The sequence below is a fragment of the Balearica regulorum genome, chromosome Z (genome assembly GCF_011004875.1).
Source record: "Balearica regulorum gibbericeps isolate bBalReg1 chromosome Z, bBalReg1.pri, whole genome shotgun sequence".
NCBI classification, from domain to species: Eukaryota; Metazoa; Chordata; class Aves; order Gruiformes; family Gruidae; genus Balearica; species Balearica regulorum.
This window is the reverse complement of record NC_046220.1, coordinates 86,360,735-86,379,092: the sequence shown is the minus strand read 5'-3', so window position 1 is coordinate 86,379,092 and position 18,358 is coordinate 86,360,735. Positions and strand designations below refer to the sequence as shown.

Here is an 18,358-nt window from a genome sequence, read left to right as displayed (position 1 = left end):
CAAAGGAGCATCTTTTAATTGTACTGTTTTTTGCAAAGGCTGCTCTTTCTGGAGGTCCAGATTGGCATCCCCGACACCCCATCTCCCCACGGGAGAGCGAGCTCTGGCAGCGCCGCGCTCCCCGGCCGGGCTCGCCCACGCCACGTGGGCATCGTGCCTTTGCCACGGTGGCCGACGGGCAGGCGGGGACCCGCGCCGGCTCGGGGGGCTGCAGCAGAGGCCGTCGGTCCTGCAGACGCGGTTTTGTGGAGCGGGTATGCTTCTGCTAAGAACCGGAGCGAGACCCCCAAAATATTTCCTATACGTTCTGCTATATCCTTGTATAATCCTGTCTCTTACTGGGAGACGGATTTATACTGCACAGATACCTAATGGCTTAAAAGACGTAGCAGGAAAGCAGAAAAGCTTTCACCTCCGTAGTTTTTTCCTAAAGGCTGGGCCGTTTTTAGTTTGCGTTTGTACAACGCTTCATGCACTGTGTCCCCGGTCCGCGGTGGGACCTCGCCGTGCCAGCGTAACGCCGGTTTTAACAATCTGACCGGGCGGTGGTACAGATAAGCTTCAAATTAGTTCATTGTCTGCTAATGAGGAATCGGGGATTGGCTTGGTAAGGGCCAGGTACTGCTTGTCTTGTTAGGAACCGGTCCCCTTGTCTTCGGTGGAGCTGCTGGCAGGAGTAAGGTGAGAAGGATTTGTATTTAGGAAGCTACAAAGAACCTGGGAATACAGTAGCAAGCGTAAATACATCTCTACCCTACAAGCTGCTTAAAAAAAAAAATAAAAAAGATATCATAGAGGCCTTATTTGTGTGCTTTTCCTTGGGGAGGAGCTGAATAAAAGATTATTATTCTATTTTTTTTTTTTAATTTACGGTGAATGGAAAGCAATGGGATCTTGAATGGACTGAGAGAGACGGTTTTGTTCTTAGCATGAAGGGAGCGAAGCCTCTGTCTATAAGCACACCATATATTTTTCGATGGGTTTATTTGATCATAGAAAATCACAGGGCACTCGGGGTAAAATATTCAGAGCTGACCGCTGATTTCAGCGTGCGCTCTGTGACGCCCTGGGCCTTTGAGGAAACCTCTCATAAACTTTATTTTCAAGTTACGAATACTTCATTCTTCTGAAAATCAAGCCTTTAAAGTGACGCAGCTGAAATTAGGGACTGTTTCCAAGGGGAGAAAAAGAATTTACTGGATTAGAAGAAATAAAGGGCTCAGCAGCGGTTAAAAAAATAATAAAATAATAGGATAATTTTTTCATCGTCGCAATATGAAGCCCATTCCCGTAGCCGTCCTGGCAGCCGCGGAGCACAGCTATAACAAAGCATTCGAGGGTTCTCCGTGCTTTTGCAGGGGAGAAGGAGAAATTAGCCCAGGCTTTTTCAAACCCTGGTAAAGGGTAAAAAGCGAGAGGATCAGATTGTCATCTCATCCTTCTAATTTGGGATTTTTTGCAAAAAATACTTTTTCACGCCCACTTTGGGATCTTCTTTATTTTTATAGAAAATAAATTTCAGAACTAACCGGGACAGTTTATGCTTTAATTCTAGCAACCCGTACAGTATTTCTTCTGTTTTCTGGGAAATACTACCGTGTCCTGGGATAGACGGCCGCCTTTTTCCAATCCACAGAAAAGTCCCGATTTGATTGGAACTTCTGCTTCACCTTTAAAAAACCCGCCCTTGCGATTGCTGTGCGCTCTAACGCTTGCAAAGCTTGGTCCAAGTTCTGCCCCGGTTCATAATTTTACCTTTTCAGAACGTTATCATTCCAGTAACAATTCACCTGGGAATGAAAAGCAAACCAGCTGATAATTTATTGTCTGAAGTAGAAATATTTGCTGCGGTTGCTAAGGCAGAAAGTGGAAAGTCGAGGGTGAACCGACCCTGGGCTTCCCATGAGTTGCTCCCGCTAACGAGCAGTTACGGCCCCATGTTAATTGGTTTTGAAGACGGTTGAAAGTTAAAATTTTTGGAACTTTCCTCTGGCTGTTTTGCAGGTGATACTCAGCTTCTCTGTGTCACTCTACCAGCACCTTTCTGAGAAAATATTCCGTAAGAATATTTTTTTTTTCATTAGAACTCATTAGCGTAATAGTTCAGAATTACCAAGCACCCGCAGAAGGAGCTATGAGGGTTCAAAGCTTCTGAAAACCAAAGCGTGTTTGTCATAAATATATGTGTGTATATATCAGGGTGCTTAACAAATTGCGATTAAGAAGTTGCTGTTTCTCAGGGGGAGGAAAAAAAAATAAAATTAAACTGTTGCTGGAGTTTTAATGGGTTCTTATGGTTCTAATGTCCATTTAGGTCAGTTGGGAGCTTTCTGTTTTCAAGCAGAAATCAGGATCATTACGCTTGCCGCTGCCCAAGCCTGGGTAAATGTGTTTTGTGCAGGTGAAGCAACGCGGCAGCTAGACTCATTTTTTTCTGAGAGACAGACGCCAAGGGTTTCCTGGCCGTGAGCAGGCTGCCGCGTTTCCCCGTGGAGCCGTGCTGGATGCGGAGATGCTCGTAGCCGAGCACTTGCTCGATGGTAGGATTTAAGGCGAGTAAAGTTTTCAGGTGCTCGTGCCGTGCCCGTCCTCGGGGAGATGCTGCCGCCGACCTCCTCGTCCCGTATCACCCGCTTGACGTTGCCAGAAGGACTGATGAGACGTGAGCGGCCAGCGGCGTGTGCCGGGAGTATCGGATAGAGCGTGGGTTTCTTTCCTGGTGTCCTGCGTCCGCAAAACTTGCGCCCGAGCGCGGGCTTGTGCCCAGGCGAGGTGGCTGCTGTGCGGCCCGGGGCTCGGTGGTGGCACTAGGGCTTCCGAAACGCTTTCCCGTGGCAGGTTCGCAGTGTCGGTACTCGTTTCGTGGAACTGGGTGAATTTTGGACATTAACCGCGTAGTAGGCTTGCGCTTGAACTAATTTTTAGCGGCATTAAATTTTGTATCTGATATATATAACTTTTTGATATGACGACAAAGAATAGTTCCAGTCGTCTTTTATTTAACTTTGCTTTTCCTTTCTGTTCAAAGATGTTTTGTTTAAAACTGTGCTATAGGGAAAGTAAATACTTTGCCAAAGTTTTTATTCTCTTTCACTAATGACTCAGAAAACGGTGCATTTGAAAATAAATCCAGGCCAAATCTTCAGATTTGCTAACAAAATGCAGAAGTTCAACACTGACAATTGCTGTACTTAAAAGCTCCTTGGATCAGGTGTTGTTTTACCATATGGACATTTTAATTAGTAATAAAAATGTTGATCAGGATTTAGTAGTGGAATCTACAAAGCACAAATCTCTGCCTCGTTTTGCTTTGTTTTACAGGCGTGAATTTAACTGTATTTCTCTCTCCGTCTCCCTTCTCGGCTTCATTTACGTGCGCACATCTATCGCTATCGATAGCCGAGCGGGCAGTCACGTCGGTTATAATATCGCGAAGCAAGGAGTTTATTCCTTGAGCCCACAGAGCTGCATCACAGAAAATCATCCATTTTAAACCGGTTCTCTTCTCAGTGGTGCTAGCCCAGTGGCTTCCCGATGCCAGGAGTGTTTTAAAGAGCCATTATCTCTTTGGTCTGTGCCCAATTAAACAATAAATAGTTTAGAATGGCTCGTGCGCTTTCTGCGAGGGAATTTTTCTGGGAAATGGCGTACAAAATAAACTGCCCTTAAACGTGCAGAGCGCTCGGGAGCCGGGGAGGGCTGCCTGCAGACCCGCACCTCGGAGCAGGATGGTTCCCCTCCTGCCATCCGCATCCCGCTCCCGGGGATTTTTCCCACGCAGGTCCCTCGTGGCAGAGCCGAGGGCGACCGGGATTCCTGCTTTTCCCCAGGTAAATTCCCCGTCCCTCTCCCTGTGCCAGGATGAGACCCGCGGCTGGTTGCAGCTCTGCGACAGCCCCCGACAAACCAACCCAGAAATCCTTCTCTGTCATCTCTGACAGTAACCTTAAATTGTAAAAACACATTTTGAAAGATGTGTGACTTTTTAAGAAGTTGATGTCCTTTTAATATGCAGGATCTTTGGGGGAGAAAAAAAAAGTACCCTTTTGAAAATTAAAGCACGTGCCACAAAAGCATGCATTTATAATCATCGGGGTCTTTGTTCCAGTGCCTGCAGTACTAAATGCTAAATCAATAATAAATTTAAGATCTGTGTGAAGAACTGCAGCGCTGGAGTAATGGATCCGACTCTTTTTCAGCATTGGTTTCATAATGGTCTTTGTTCTGCCGGCGCGTCAGGAGTGCTGCCTGCCGTTCACCTTGCCTTTCTGCCTGGGGTAGTCCTGAGCTGTCGAGTTCAGGACAGTAACTTCTGCATTTTACGTAAAGATCGTCAAAATTTTTAAAGCATTTTTTTCAGTTTTTCTGCTTTAATCTTCGTTCAGGGTAGCAAAACCAATGATGGTTTCACAAAAATACAGAAATAACAAGATGTTTAAAGTAATCTAAACCCGCTTTCTTACAAGGAATAACAAAATGCAAATAAATACATTTTTGAAAAATGACATTCTTTTTCCCACTCAAATGGATGCTTTCAAAGTTCGGTAATGACTGCTTCGGTAAAGTGACCCCCAGTATTCCTATTCATGATTTATTTCTTTTTTAATCCCCGTTTCCCAAAATCTTAAAAAAGGGATGCATTTAAACTTAAATTTATATTGGTCTCTTGGAAAAGTCATTTGGAAAATTATTGGGTTTAAGCCTTAAAAATGATGAGAAATAGTCATTCAGAATAAGAACACATTTCATGCTAGAAAAAACAATGTTCTGTTACAAGTCTACTGAATAATTAAGTAGCGTATTAAGTATTTGGGTGTAGAAAGGCAGGGTTTGGCCAATGGAGTACTGAGGTCAATGGCCCTTGGTTCCAGCGAAGACGTTTCCCTCTTCCCTCTGGAAATCTCCAGGAAGTGTCTGTTGATCCCAGCACTGGGCAGAATGGGCCCTTACTGGTAGCAACATTGGCTCAGCCTCTACAAGGTCAAAATTGGAAAAAAAAAAATGGAAAAAAAAAAGGGGGGGCATAAGTGCTTCGCATTCCCATTTCCAGAGCCCGGGAAGTGGTTTGTTTTGGTGAGTCGTGCACCAGCAGCTTCCACTGCCACCGGTGACTCGGGCTTGGGTTTACTCCTGCCTCTGAGACTTTTAGTTAAATGCCTAAATAAGGATGTAGCTTTGGTTACCTACTTTATTTTTGCATCGTGACCCCAGGGCATTGCCCAAAAATGGTTAGGGAGTTATTTCTGCAGATTTTATTTCGGAACGATAGCAGACCTGCATGATGTTGGACCAGAATAACAACAAGGTTATAGAAGTCCTTCTGTCCTCTTACGCAGAGGAGAGTCTTTGCAGGGAGTTCTGGAAATACTAGTTACTGCTTTCAGCGCTGCATTTCCAAATTATTTAGGAACTTCGTTACACGCAGCTAATTTGCATGGGTTTTTCTTCTAACTGATCCGTTTGTTATTTATGTCGGTCAAGCTCCATCTCCGTAGGTGCGGCAAAGCCAGTATTCCCAGTTCATGCGGTTTCCCAATCCGCTGCCGCAGCAGGTGGTTACACGGATTCCTTCCTAACAGCCAAGAATTTGGCTCTTCAAAGAAAGTGATTGTGGGTGGTGGGTGCCTCACAGAAAGGGTTAATTGATTATTCGCATCTTAATTCAGTAGTACGATTCGGTAATCGAGACGGAATCAAAAAGGGCCATGACAACTGTGGACCCGCACCCAGTAATTGCTCAGAGCTGGATCTGGTTGCGTGCGTGTAGTGAACATCTACGTGACGTTGAAGAGTGAGGGGGCTCGGGGATGCGCGTAGCTCTACCCGTTTGCGCCGTCGATCGTAAAGTCTTGAGCCTTGAAGATGGAAGGATCTTTCAGACCATCAGTGCTGTTACCTCGCCTACGTAGGAGTTCTGGTAAAAAAATAACGTGCCCGCCGGTCATGGCGGGTTTCAGGAGGATGACTCCAGGATGGTTCTGTCTGCTAGCCCTCAGTCTCAGGGGTCCGAGCCCTTCATTGGGGTGACGTTTCTGCAGAGAACTCCTCACCAAGGCTTTGGGGGCAGGGATTTTATGCTGTTGTCATCTTTTTGTCATCGTTACTTCTTCCTTGGTCTTTAACAAGCTACTAATAACGTTTATGCTAGTTAATAATAGAAATGCCCTGCACTTAGCAAATTTACGGGGTATAAAAATGGCTCGATCAGGAGTACTGTTTAAAGTAACAAAGACCATAGGATTTTGGAGAATTAATTTTGGCGAACCACCTGTTCATGTATAGCTAGCTTGGTAGCTGGGATAGAGGCTTTGGAAGGGCTGTATGAAAATTGAAAGACCACAATATCCAAAATTTAATAAAAAAATAAAGTAAATCAAAGTAAAGTCTATAGTCAAACTCCTTAATTGTGATGCATTTGCTGAGTTTCCCTCTTCCATCGTCGGCCCTGCTCCGATGCCATATGGTCTACCATGGAACATTTAACTTGTCAGATATAATGGATTGTCCTGGAAGCAGATTTTTGCTTTGAGCGTTCGGCTCCTTTCTTGCATTTCACTCTCAGCTCCAGGCTGCGGGATGAAGGATTGTGGTGGAAATGCAAAGAAGAGACACACAGTTGATTCCCCTTAAGAGAGTGACCTATATGCCACAAAATTTTACCCACGTAAAGAGGCATTATCCCTGTCACTGACCCTAGCAGGCTGCATGTCAGAACCATTTAAATTTGTCTGGACTTAACAGATTGTGCAAATGTTTCAGAATCAAGTGCTTAGGAATAATAAAGGCTTGTCATTTCAACTTAGGCAGCGGCGGCGCGGCTCGCGCTGGCCGAGGGATGAGTATTATTTATTGTGACCTACATGTAACCTAAGCTGCCTGCCTTGTAGACCTTGTAAATTAAGTTCATCTCCCAGGGCTACTGAAACTTAAAAAAAAAAAAAAAAAATAGATTATCTGATAAGGAACCTAAATAGCCATTACTCTGGGCTGTAAAGTAGAGGTTAAGGTTGGGAGTGATCCTTCCCCTGGATGGGCCGGTAGCGGTTAATTACCGTCGTGCGGTAATTGCGGTTGCAAGAGGCAATGGAGGTTTCGCCTCGGTCCCTCTCTGAAGACGGGGAACCCGCCGCGGTTGGGAGAGGGGACTGGGGATGAAGGGCTTCCACTGGAGGACCCCAAAGCACGAGTAGACATTAGGAAGTTTTCTATAACACAAGCTTAAGCAAGTGATTGCTGCAACAAATGTGACAAATGACAAATTCTTCCCTGCATCAGTTTTTAAAAAATTTCCTCTCACTTCAGCATAATAAAAAATAATCAAGTATTGACTAGAAACCGTAGGTAATACTGCTCTGCTGTTCTGTGTGGTAATTAAAGAATCTGGGATGAAAATCTGGCCCCGCTAAAGATACTCAGTTTAATATTAGTGCAGCCGATATTTCACCTATAGAGAATAAAATATTTTTAAATCAATCTGAATTTTCCTTTTCAATGCAAAACGATTCCTTTCAGGTGTGAAGTTTGTATGGCGGAATGGTCATTTTTTTTGGCATGAGGGTTATTGTCTTTGCACTTGGTGGCAAAAGGAGAAGTGTCAGCTGGTAGAGATGGGAAATCCCTCTCTCAAGGACTTTTTTTTTTCCCCCCCAGCGTAGGAATCAACATTCCTAGGTGTCTTTTCACGAGAGAGCTTTATCGTTCCTGATCTGACCGTGTTGGAGAGCCTGTGTACTGATGCTATGAGTTTGCCTGTATTCTCAGCCCAAATTATTTGTTCCCAAAATGTTTAGGAAATGTCAGTTCTCAAGTGTAAAAATCTTATTAGGGTATGCATGCCCTCTGCTGGATGTTACCGATTGGAGACTATTGGGTATTTCATAATCTTACAGGATATTTGCCACATCGTTCCTGATGTTTTGCCATAAGCTGAGAAGCTTGCAGTTTGTTTTGGCTGCTGAGCTAATCCAAATTATCCAATCCCTTGTTTTGAAAATGTCAAAATTATAACAAAAATAAATGTAATTTTCTGTTCTGAACGGTATTACAAGCAAATACCATTTCTGTAGAAATGTATAATTGAGTATTTAATCTCAGTGTAAGGCAGTAGTAGAGCACAGAGCACGTGAAGACGGGGGGAAAAAGAGGAGGTAAAGTGCTACAAAGGCGTCAATACTTTTGGTATTAAAACCCAGAAATTTATCTTTCCCGTCAGGCTTTTAAAATGGGTCCCCGTGTGCTCGTGGTCAGCATTCGTTTCCTCCTTTCTGGCGCGCAGATGATGCCGTAGACGTAATTCAGGGGTCAGGCAGGAGGGCTGGGCTCGGCAGCCGGGATGCGGGGGGCTGGCCCGGGGCTTTGGTGGGCTTGGTGGTCCAAAGTCACCCCGAGACCCGAGCTGCCGCCTCTGCTGTCCCTTTGAGACCCGGCGCAGCCGTCCAAGGAGAACGGTTTCTGTTTATCGTGCCGAGGTGTAGATTTGATCCCCAATCCGAACGATAAGGCTTTTGATCTCTTTATCCGTGCTCGTGTCTGACGTGGTTTGTTTTAGTAGCCTTTTAATAAACGCGACTAGATAGGGGTGGTTTACATCCAAAGATTTAGAGCCCGGACTTGGGCCGTAGGAAGGTTTATCGTCCTCTTGCAATTCTGCGTCTTTCATGGTCTGAGAGCCTTATCTAACTTCTTTTAAAGTGATTCTGTGTTCATGCTCGAGGGAAACCCCAGGTTTCCCGATACATGTTAAAGATCTCCTGAACTGGTCCCTGAACAAATGATGCGGGATCACCCGGCGGTGTATCTCAATTTAAAATAGCCCTCTGAGGCTTACTTAGGATAAAACAATATCCAGTGCTTTACATTCAATTCTTATATATTGCTTTCAGGTCTGGAGTATTATTACATGCTTTTGTCTCCTATCTTTATGAAAATGTTGACCCTTTTTATTATTCCGATTCTCTAACATTAGATAGTGCTTTTGATTTTGGGGGGTTTTTTTTGTTCTCCGCTGCCTGTCTTCATCCCCTGCCCATCTTTTGACTATCGTATGTTCCAAGAATGAGAAGGGTAAAACGCGGTGAATGGGCTTTCTTAGAGTTTTTGTTTCTTTCCAAAATAAATTTCCCTATTTCCAGAGTGATACAGGTGTTGAGGCTTAGACGATCGTAATTATTTCCCCTAGACTGAAATTCCACGCACATATGAAAAGGAGTCTAAAGATGTTTGTGAAGATGCATCTTCGCTCTGAATGAAGGATTGTGTCCCATAAATGTTCTTTTTGAGGGTAGGTGCCCGGTTGCCCTGGGCTTACTGAGCGTGGCCGTTCGTGCGGCATCGGGCTCCGCGAGCCAAACACCGTGGCCCGTGACAGCGAGGAGTCTTTAAGGTTTCTTCGACTCATTAAATACAATTTCTTCAGACAGCATTGAAATAAACAGTTGTTTTGTTTAAATACCTAATTTAATTATGAAAGTTTATTATTCTGGCTTCAATTAGTGCATGTACTTGATATTAAGCTCATTAACGTTCCTTGTCCGCAGAACGCGGTGTTATTTATTGGTTGCGCCACTGCGGTGATGGCTACGAAATGGCAATACCTGCGCGTCCCCTGATTAACTTCAAGGTGCTGAAAACCTGTTGCAAAGGGTGCAACGAGCTTGTTCTGACTGGATTAGACGCAATCGATCCTGTAACGCCGCTGTATCATCCAGCAAATGACCGGCTGTTAGCGTCAAACCTTTCTTTTATGGGATAGTCTGATCATCTTTACAATCTGATTGATTTTGGTGGGACTAGTCAAGGACTAAGGGAGCATTTAATATAAATCTGGTAGGGTATGCTCTTTGGTATTCTCTCTTTGCATTCTTATTCTTAGAGTTTCAAGTAGAGTTTTGCCACCCTTATTTTGTTTTAAAAGCACGCAAACAGAGAAATCGCATGCTGCCCTGTAATAGATGCTATTATTTGCTAGATTACAGAAATAGATTGAGCAATTTGCCTCAGTCTTTTGGTTCGTGTCCAATATTTCATGAACCGAGATCAGTGACAAAAACCCCAAATTGGTCTGGTATTTTCATGGAGCGAGTGAGTACGTATAGAAGGGTCGGCGGGGCGGTATAGACACAGGCACGTATAGGTAGTGGCGTGTGAGTGAGGAAGTCGTTTGGCCTTTGGGGCGTTTGGGAATTGCAGTGCCTGTTTAAACGTAAGCTCGAGAGCAGCGAGGTGAGTCAGTGGTGAAGTACCGCTCTCGCTCTGAATTTCCCTGCTTCAGGTTGTTCAAGTCAGCTCTCTAGCTTTATTTTAGTGTAGGTTTTAGGATTTAATTTCCTTTGCATTTTGATGGTACTGTTTAAAAAAAAATAAAATCTCCCTTTGTAATGGTGCTTGCTCTGGCATCATAACGTCTCTTTAAGAACCATTACTGTTTACTGCACATCAGTGTAAGTGCAAAAATCCTCTTTCACGTCGAAAAGATCTCTTTCCCCTAGCATTGTGCTACGTTTTGGGGTGCGATGCCATTCAAATCATTGGGATTAATACCTTCCCTGAGCTTTGTATCTGGTTTGTGGACCTTCCCTGGATCAGATGCCCTGTCATTTGTACTATTTTGTGAACGTTATTGCACAAACTTTGCTTAAAATCTATTAGATTTCTTTCTTATTGTCTGTACTTCACATATAGCACAAAGCAGAAATAGCTCATTAACATGATACTTCCATTACCGTCGGATGAGATGCTTTGTGATGTAAAATACGCTGTTCAAAACCTCCCCGAAATAAAGAGGGTATTTTGACTGTGTATCCTATACCGGTAAGTGCGTCGCTGTTGGAGAAGTATGTATGTATAATCCAGGTCAAGCCCAAGTTAGGAACTGAGCCGAGCTAAGCAACTCGCTGCTGTTTAAATGTTAGAAGAGGAGAAATGGCAGCCGGACCCCCGGGGTCAGAGCTGCTTGTCCCCCCCGGGTCCGCGGGGAGGATGCCTGCCGAACCTTTCCAGCCCATCCCCGGAGCCCCAGTGCGAGGGCTGCTCGTTCCCCTGCCAGCTCCCGGAGCCGCGGCGGCGAGCATCGCTCCCTGCCCGAGATAAGAGCCGAGGAGACGCCGAGCCGCGAGGAAAAGCTAGCTGTCGCACAAAGGGGGACAAGCCTCAAGCCAGCTGTTAGCCCTGGTGCCAGGGACCGCGTTCGGATTTGCAGCCTTCAATTGAGAGCCAAAAAAATTTCGTTTAACACTAAAAGCATTTTCCTTTTCTTTTTTTTTCTCCCCTTCCTTCCCCCCCCCCCCTTTTAGAGAACAGAGTATTCGAAAGTTCTGAAAAAATCAAGCAGCTACCTGCTGGCTCCTCTGATGAAAACATGGGCAGGCTATTTTTTCTATCGAGGGCAAAAGATGCATTTCTCCGAGAGTGAGGTGCTTATAGGTATAGGATATATAGTGTCCAATGTTTCACTTCAGTGAGGTTTTTCCTCGGATAATTTATAATTCTATACAACCGTTAGCTTGATTTCTCTGCTGAAACGAGTCAGGTTTTCAAATCTCTGAGGCAAACAAAAATAGTCCCAATAATCCGGCTGTCGCTGCGAGACGTTACTGCGCAGAGGTGGTCCTTGCGTCAGGCAGGTCCGGTGTCCGGAGACCTTCGCTCACGGTAGCGAGCACTGAGGTGAGTCCGGCACTCGCTCCCCGGACCGCTCAAACCCTCCCTCCCTCGTGCGAGCAAACTTAAAGCAGCACAAGAAAATTTTGAACGCAAGACCTATAGATTAAGGCAGAAGGAAACTGTTTCATGATCCTCGTAACAATGCAAATAAAGCCTGCTACGGCTGGTAAGACGTATGTGTTCATTATATACAGGCAACTGCGGAACTGTAAAGTTCAGCCCATCCTTCAGTCCCTCAGAACTTTTTCCCAAATACGCTCCGGCTCTGTGTTCCTCGTGCCTGGTCCGACTTGGACACTGAATTCTCCTTCCATTTATCATTCTCTGTAGGGGAATCGATCGGGTTCCCTTCAGGATGAGACGTTGGACATCAGTGGGAACAATCATTAATTTTCAAAAATGCTAGAAATGCCGTCTTAAAATAAGAAATCGGTTTAAGCAAAATTCCAGACCTGAACAGACCGAAATTTGCAGCCCTTAAAATTCCAATCCCTAATACAATCACTTTTTTTTATTATTTTTTTTTTCCTAGACAGGTTTCCCTTCTTCAGTCTAACCAAGAACTAAACCCCAAATGTAGGGCAGCGAAAAGCTGAATTGGAATATTCTGGCCGAACTCATCTCTGAAAAAATATGTCAAACACGAAATCGATGTAAACATTGAATCGAAGTCATTTATAGAAATAGCTTCACTTCCTTTTCTCTGCAGATGGAAAGAGTTGCCTCATGCCTCTCGTTCTGCCTACCAGAAAAAAGCCAAGGTGCCCTGTCTCCCAGGGCAGGGAGAAGCGAGTGGGGAATCAGATGACTTGCATTTGTGCTTTGGAAGTTGCTTAAATTTTCTACTTAATTTGATTAATTTTTCAAAGTACACCATGAAAAGGCAAGTGGCTTCTTTATTGATCGATTGGCAATCCTATGCTGCTTTTATATTCTGCAGTGAAACAAAAATGCAAACAAATTATTTGTGAAGCAATCGGTTTAGTTTAGTGAAGATAAGCAGTATTTTTTTCTGGAGGTATTTAGAGAGCAGAGCCTTGAGATTCAGTGTTTGTCAGAAAACAGGGGCTGCATGTAGTTCGTTCTTTGTCTCTCCTTTGATTGGCATGCATTGTGTCAATTAATTGAAAATATATATATATAGATATTTGCACACACGCTGTTATTGCCTCCCATAATAATGGCGATGCTTTTTCTGCCTTACCTAAAGAACAAGTGCGTACTTGAAAGTTATTCACCAGCCTTTGTAGGTCAACGTCTTCCATGGAGCTTTGTTTCAATTGTCAGATCGTAAAGCCACGGAAGGGTATAGATCGTGTTGCGTGTTCGGGGTGCTGGGAACAAATGGCACATTTTAGCATTTGGTCCTCTAGGTAGAAAAAATTAATCAGATGTCTGACAAGATTTGTTATTCGTCTCTATTTCAGGCTTCCTTTTTTTTTTTCCCCCCCTCTTTTTTTTTTTTTTTTTTCCCCCCCCCGGCTTACCACAAATATTACTAACGGGTACTTTTAGGTTTTAAAATATGGACAACAGTACTCCATGCAGTAAAAGACTTGAACGATTAATGCTACCCTTATGCCTCTTTTGAGTAGTTTTAGCCATGGGGCTTGGCACTGCCACCATTGTCTTTGTGCCAAAAAATATCCGCAGCGGCTGCCGCATTCTAGTACTAGAGGGTTGTCTCGAAAATTCCGCAGTGAATGCGTCGGGTGTCTACATCGCTGTAGACGCTCTCTCTTTTTTAAAACATTTTTTTTTTTTTTTTTTTTTTTTTTAAAAAAAGAAGGAAAAAAAGGAGAGAGAATCTGTAGCTCTTGCAAACCTCGGAAAACGCACAGTACAGGCTGGGGTGTTCAAATGATGCATAATGTACAGTAAACGTAGAAATTCAGGAGAAGCTTTTGTATTTGTGAGCACAAATAGTTGCTTAAAGAGCCTACTCTTGCATATTATCAGCACTCTTGCAAATTTTATTATCTGAAACAAATGTGCCAGTGAATTTTAAGCAGAAAATCAACATCAAGACTGTAGCTAATTTTAAACGGACAGTTTATACAAAAGATATTTCCCCCCACACACAAAATGAAGTGTCGTTACAAAAAGTATGATAATTTCATAATTACAGTTGATCATGAAAATCTACGTATGTATAGCTTTTTAACGGTTTCTTGACTTTTTCCTAAATTTCGGTTATTTGCTCTTAATCGAGGAGGCAGATTTCTAGCTGTATGTGGGAACAACAACAACAACAACAACAAAAATGTAATAAAGTTAAAGGCTTACACTATCAGAATGAAATGTGTTCACTCATGATCTCCAAAGCTATCTGTTTGGTGGTAAAAGTGGATGCTATAGATGAAATCTTTACAAGGAACATAATCCTAAAAAAAAAAAAAAAAAGAAAAAAAGAAAAAAAAAATAAAAAAAAAAAAAGAAGTCAATCTCCTGCTGGCTGCTGTGCCGCTTTGGTACCTCACAGACTTCGACAGAGTCCTGGACGAGTGCCCATTGATGTCATGGAAACACTCAAATTACTGAGAATGATTCATGTCTATGCTGTTCTCTTATCCTCCCCCACACAAATAGAAGTAGATTTTAACCCTGACAACTTGTAATTTGCAGTGGGTTTATTTTTGTATCTGGATAAATATTTTTTAACAACTGAAATTAAGATGAGGCTGCCTGTGTCTGATACGATAGAAAAGAAGATTACGGATACCCAGGCAGCAGCGAGAAGCGTGTTCAAAGTACCTTGTGTCGCTGCTTCTACTCCCTTCCCCTCGACCCTATTTTTCTGTTTGGGATTTTTTTTTTTTCCCACCCCCCCCCCCCCATCCTCACCGCTTATTTGCATCGACTTTCTGGCCCTCTTGGGGTGATGGGAAGTAGCACACGTAACTCCAGGCATGCCAGCAAGACATTTTGTTTTCAGTTCTCGGCATTGGACTCGGAGATTTCACGATTAAAATTTCATTGTCATTTCAATCTTGAATTATTTCTGCAAAGGCTTCCAGTACTCCGAACCTGAGGGGGGCTATGGAGTGGGTGATCCATCATTTTTGTATAACCAGATACGAGTGCTTTCAAAAGTTATTACATGTGCAAATGTCCTATGAATTGCAAATAAATTTTGGAGGTTCCCGTGTATAAGTAACTACTTTATGTAGGAAAGAACAAAACCAAAACCAATCGAGAAAGAAAAGCAAGCTCTGGAGTCTTAAATTACCGCGAGGGAGGAGAAAGATGATTTTTTTACTCCAAACCACTCGAAATAGTCAAACTTTATCAATAATACCTCTAAAGGGCGATCAAACCTAGCAGCCGTATGTTAAAGGAGAGGCTCGTGGAGTCAGGTTTGGGAATGACGAGACTTAACTCCGTCATCCTTTGTCTAATGATCCGCCTCACCGTGGGTTAAGAAATTTGGATCCCCTGGGGAAACAGGAGGGGACGTGCCAGCTAGGGACCCCCGTCCGCCGCCTGCCTCGCTCGGGCCCCTAAAATTCGCGAGGTCGGTGGCTGTAGTCGTCGTCGTGACCCCGCGTTTCCAAATGCAGTTAAAGGACGGGGTTTTCTAACGCCTCGGCCAGGCGTATGGGCACAGCGGCTTTACCTCGGCGGCGCAGGGTTTGGGGGAGGGCTGCAGCGCGTCTCTCGCACGCGGGGGGCACGCGGCCGCCCGAACCCGGTTTCTGGGCACGGAGGTGGCCCCGGCATTGCTGGGAGTCGCGGAGATAAACGGAGCATCTGGTCCCTGGTAACTGGTACTGTCTGTTGTGGGTTTTATGCCCCAGCCTATAATAAAAACTTTAATTTTATGAGTGATTTTTACTGTGTTCTTGGATGTTGTGTTAGATAATACCTCCCCCCCCCCCCGTGATTATCCTCACCATAAGGGTGGTCTTTTAGTGTCAATATGTTTTGTATCAGCCCTCTTGACTGCTCTTTGTCTCCGGAGCACGTGGTGCGGTGCTGCTCAGCCATGACTTAATGCTTTGCAGAAACCACCTCTTCCCTTCTTGATTTCGCTCGAGTCTGGCCATTCAAACCTGAAAGAACCTTTCTTTGCCTTTGTAAATATGGCATAACCGTAACCGGTACAGCGAGTCAGGCTGTTGGAGCCGAGTGTTACAGGCTTCCAGGGAAAAAAGAAGGGGGAAAAGAAAGGGGGATTTAGGGCTGGCGGAGAGTCTCAGCAGTCATTGGGCTGCCGTTCAAGTCCCAGCGTCAGTAGGAAATGGCGAATTCCCGATCAGCATCTCTTCCCAGGTGTGAATTCCATCATCACCTTGGTCACGGGGGAATTTGCTCCTGGGAAAGAGAGCGGGGAGCCGCATCCCCGGCAGCTCCTGGGCGAAGCTGGCCATCCGGAGAGCCGGTGAGGGACCTGCTGTGCCCGTGGCGCGGTGGTGGGACAGGCAGGGTGCCTGGGTGCTCGGCCCCCGAGCCAGAGGGGAGCCGCGCAGGACGTCTGCTCGCACCTTCCCTTAAATCCCGGTTCCGGGAAACGTGCAGAGCAGCGCAGCCGAGATTCGGAAGTTTATTTCACATCGCCAGCCTCAGCACGAAAAAGCGTTAATCCCGTTCTGTTGCCTACATGCATTACGAAGTCGGCAGTGCCTATTTTACATATGTAAACAGCACTAGGAATATGTGGCGAACATCATACAAAGCGCTTGGAGAAGCTGTTGATACCCGTTCCTATCTTTTATACACCTATTTCTCTTTTTTTTTTGTCAACAGGTAAAACAGAAAGGGGTTCATACTCATCGTACGGAAGAGACTCGAATTTACAGGGTTGCCACCAGGTAAGTGAACGTCTGCTCAGCAGAGGGGTTGTGATAAATACTCTGATAAATGCAGTTTGCTCCTTAAAGTTGCCCATCTGAGGGACAGGCTCCATCATCAGCGGCGATGGCTGCAGAGGCGCGTTTCTCAGAAATGGCCTTTATTGCCAAACGTAGGTTTTAAAGCTCCTGCCCGAGCTTTTCCAGCCAGGGCAGAGTTACTGGAGAGCAGTGGGTTGACCTAAGGCCGCCCTGGTCCGAGCTGCCGTGACCTACGGACCATTGTCCCTTGCAACAATGCCGCCCCGTTCGGCACGGCGGGTCCTTCCCACCGGCACGACGTCAGGAATGACAGGAGTGGAAACACACCGCAGAGCTCGTGTCAGCCCCTAGCTTTGGATGGCTACTGCAATAAATTATAGTTTTCATAGAATCTGTATGATGTTGTGTGAAAACAAGGTTGTATTGAGGGATAAAAATGTCTGTGAAAATATGATTTGTTGTCCCTTTTTGTTTCTGAATTGTTTTTGGCTGGAAGTCAAGGCCAGCAGGCTAACAGCAAAGCCGTCTCAAGGGAAGCATGCGTGAGCTAGAAAAATAAGAGTAGTTTAATTAAATAATAAAATGCCAATGTAATACAAAGGTATAGCATGTGTGTGTGTGCCTCTCTGCACTTTGCATTTGCATACTTTTAAGTCTCCAGAGAAAGTCTGAGTCTAAAAATACTATCAATAGCCAAAAGTCTGTGCTTTGTTTCAAGACAATTGATTTTTTTAAAAGACGCTTTCTTTTTAATTTCAGTAGCAATATTAATCGCGCGTTTAAATTCATTTTGTTCTTGAAGAGTGCTAGGCTTCCTTTCCTTTCGCTAAGTGCAGTAGCTTCACACTCTGGAAAACTATTGAAAGAATTTAATAGCCTTCTTAATATTCAAAGCTTTATACTGTTCAAATCTGCCAGAAAACAAAAAAGAAAAAAAAAAACAACAAAAAATCAGCCAAAATGCATATTATTTCCCTATAGGAAAGGGAAATACTTGATCCCTGCTTTCCTTTCCTCTGTCCATGTTCTTTAATAATGTGGGGAAACAGTCTATTCTTCTGTTGCTCGGGTGCTTTTAAACATTTAGTGGAGAAAAATGAAACCGTTTGAGCAATTAAGCAGAAATTTCTGTTTGCAGCACGCACGTGTTTGCCATCAGTAGTGTCTGGAGGCCGGGGCCGTGCTCTCGGCCGGGGGTCGCGGCGTGCCCCTTCCCTCCGCAGCCCCGCGTGTGCCGGGGCGCATCCCGCGCCCGGAGGGGTTCCCGCGCCCGGAGGGGTGCAGCCGGCCCGTGAGCCCCGCTGCAAAGCTGTGGGTTCCTGCCTGGGTCCCTGCCTGCGGGTCTGGTTCCAGAGGTGGAGGCAGGGTCTGGGCAGCCCCGGGGAGCTGGCGGCAGCTTCCCTGCGCCGGCGGCGATGGGGCCTCTTCCGCTGGCCGATGCGGAGCTGCTCCGCTTTGTCTGCTCCGCTGCCGGGGCCGGCGTGAGCCCGGAGGGCCGGCGGCGTTTCCTCTGCTGCCGGAGAGGCCCCTGCGCTTGCCAGTCGTCGTCCACGTTGTTTGAGTTTTGGGGGTGTTTCCTGGGCAAAGTTTCACATGCTGAGCTTGGACGGGGAGAGGCGACAAGAGAAAGCTGCTTTGCCTTGCTTACAGCACAATTGTACGTGTTTAATTCTACGCGGAACGAAGTGAAAGGGTACAGAGCTGCTCAGTGGTGAAGGTTAAAGGTAGCGATGCCCTGAACATACATACCTCACTCTTCAGCGAGTCGATAAGTGACGTACTGGTTTCACTTGCGATAACCAGGACAGGTAAGTGCAGAAGATCACACGTGTGACCCAACCCTCACCTGACCCAGAGCAACTGCA

General features: G+C 45.1%; 1 protein-coding gene across 46 annotated transcripts in view; it reads left to right on the top strand.

Moving 5' to 3' along the window:
- Positions 1-18,358, top strand: part of TCF4 (transcription factor 4) — a 234,418-nt gene that overhangs the window by 99,438 nt on the left and 116,622 nt on the right. For all 46 annotated transcript variants that reach the window (XM_075740595.1, XM_075740627.1, XM_075740613.1 and 43 more), the window contains one exon: positions 16,408-16,472. In XM_075740595.1, the coding sequence (XP_075596710.1) occupies positions 16,408-16,472 (65 nt within the window). The remainder of the gene's footprint in view (positions 1-16,407; positions 16,473-18,358) is intronic.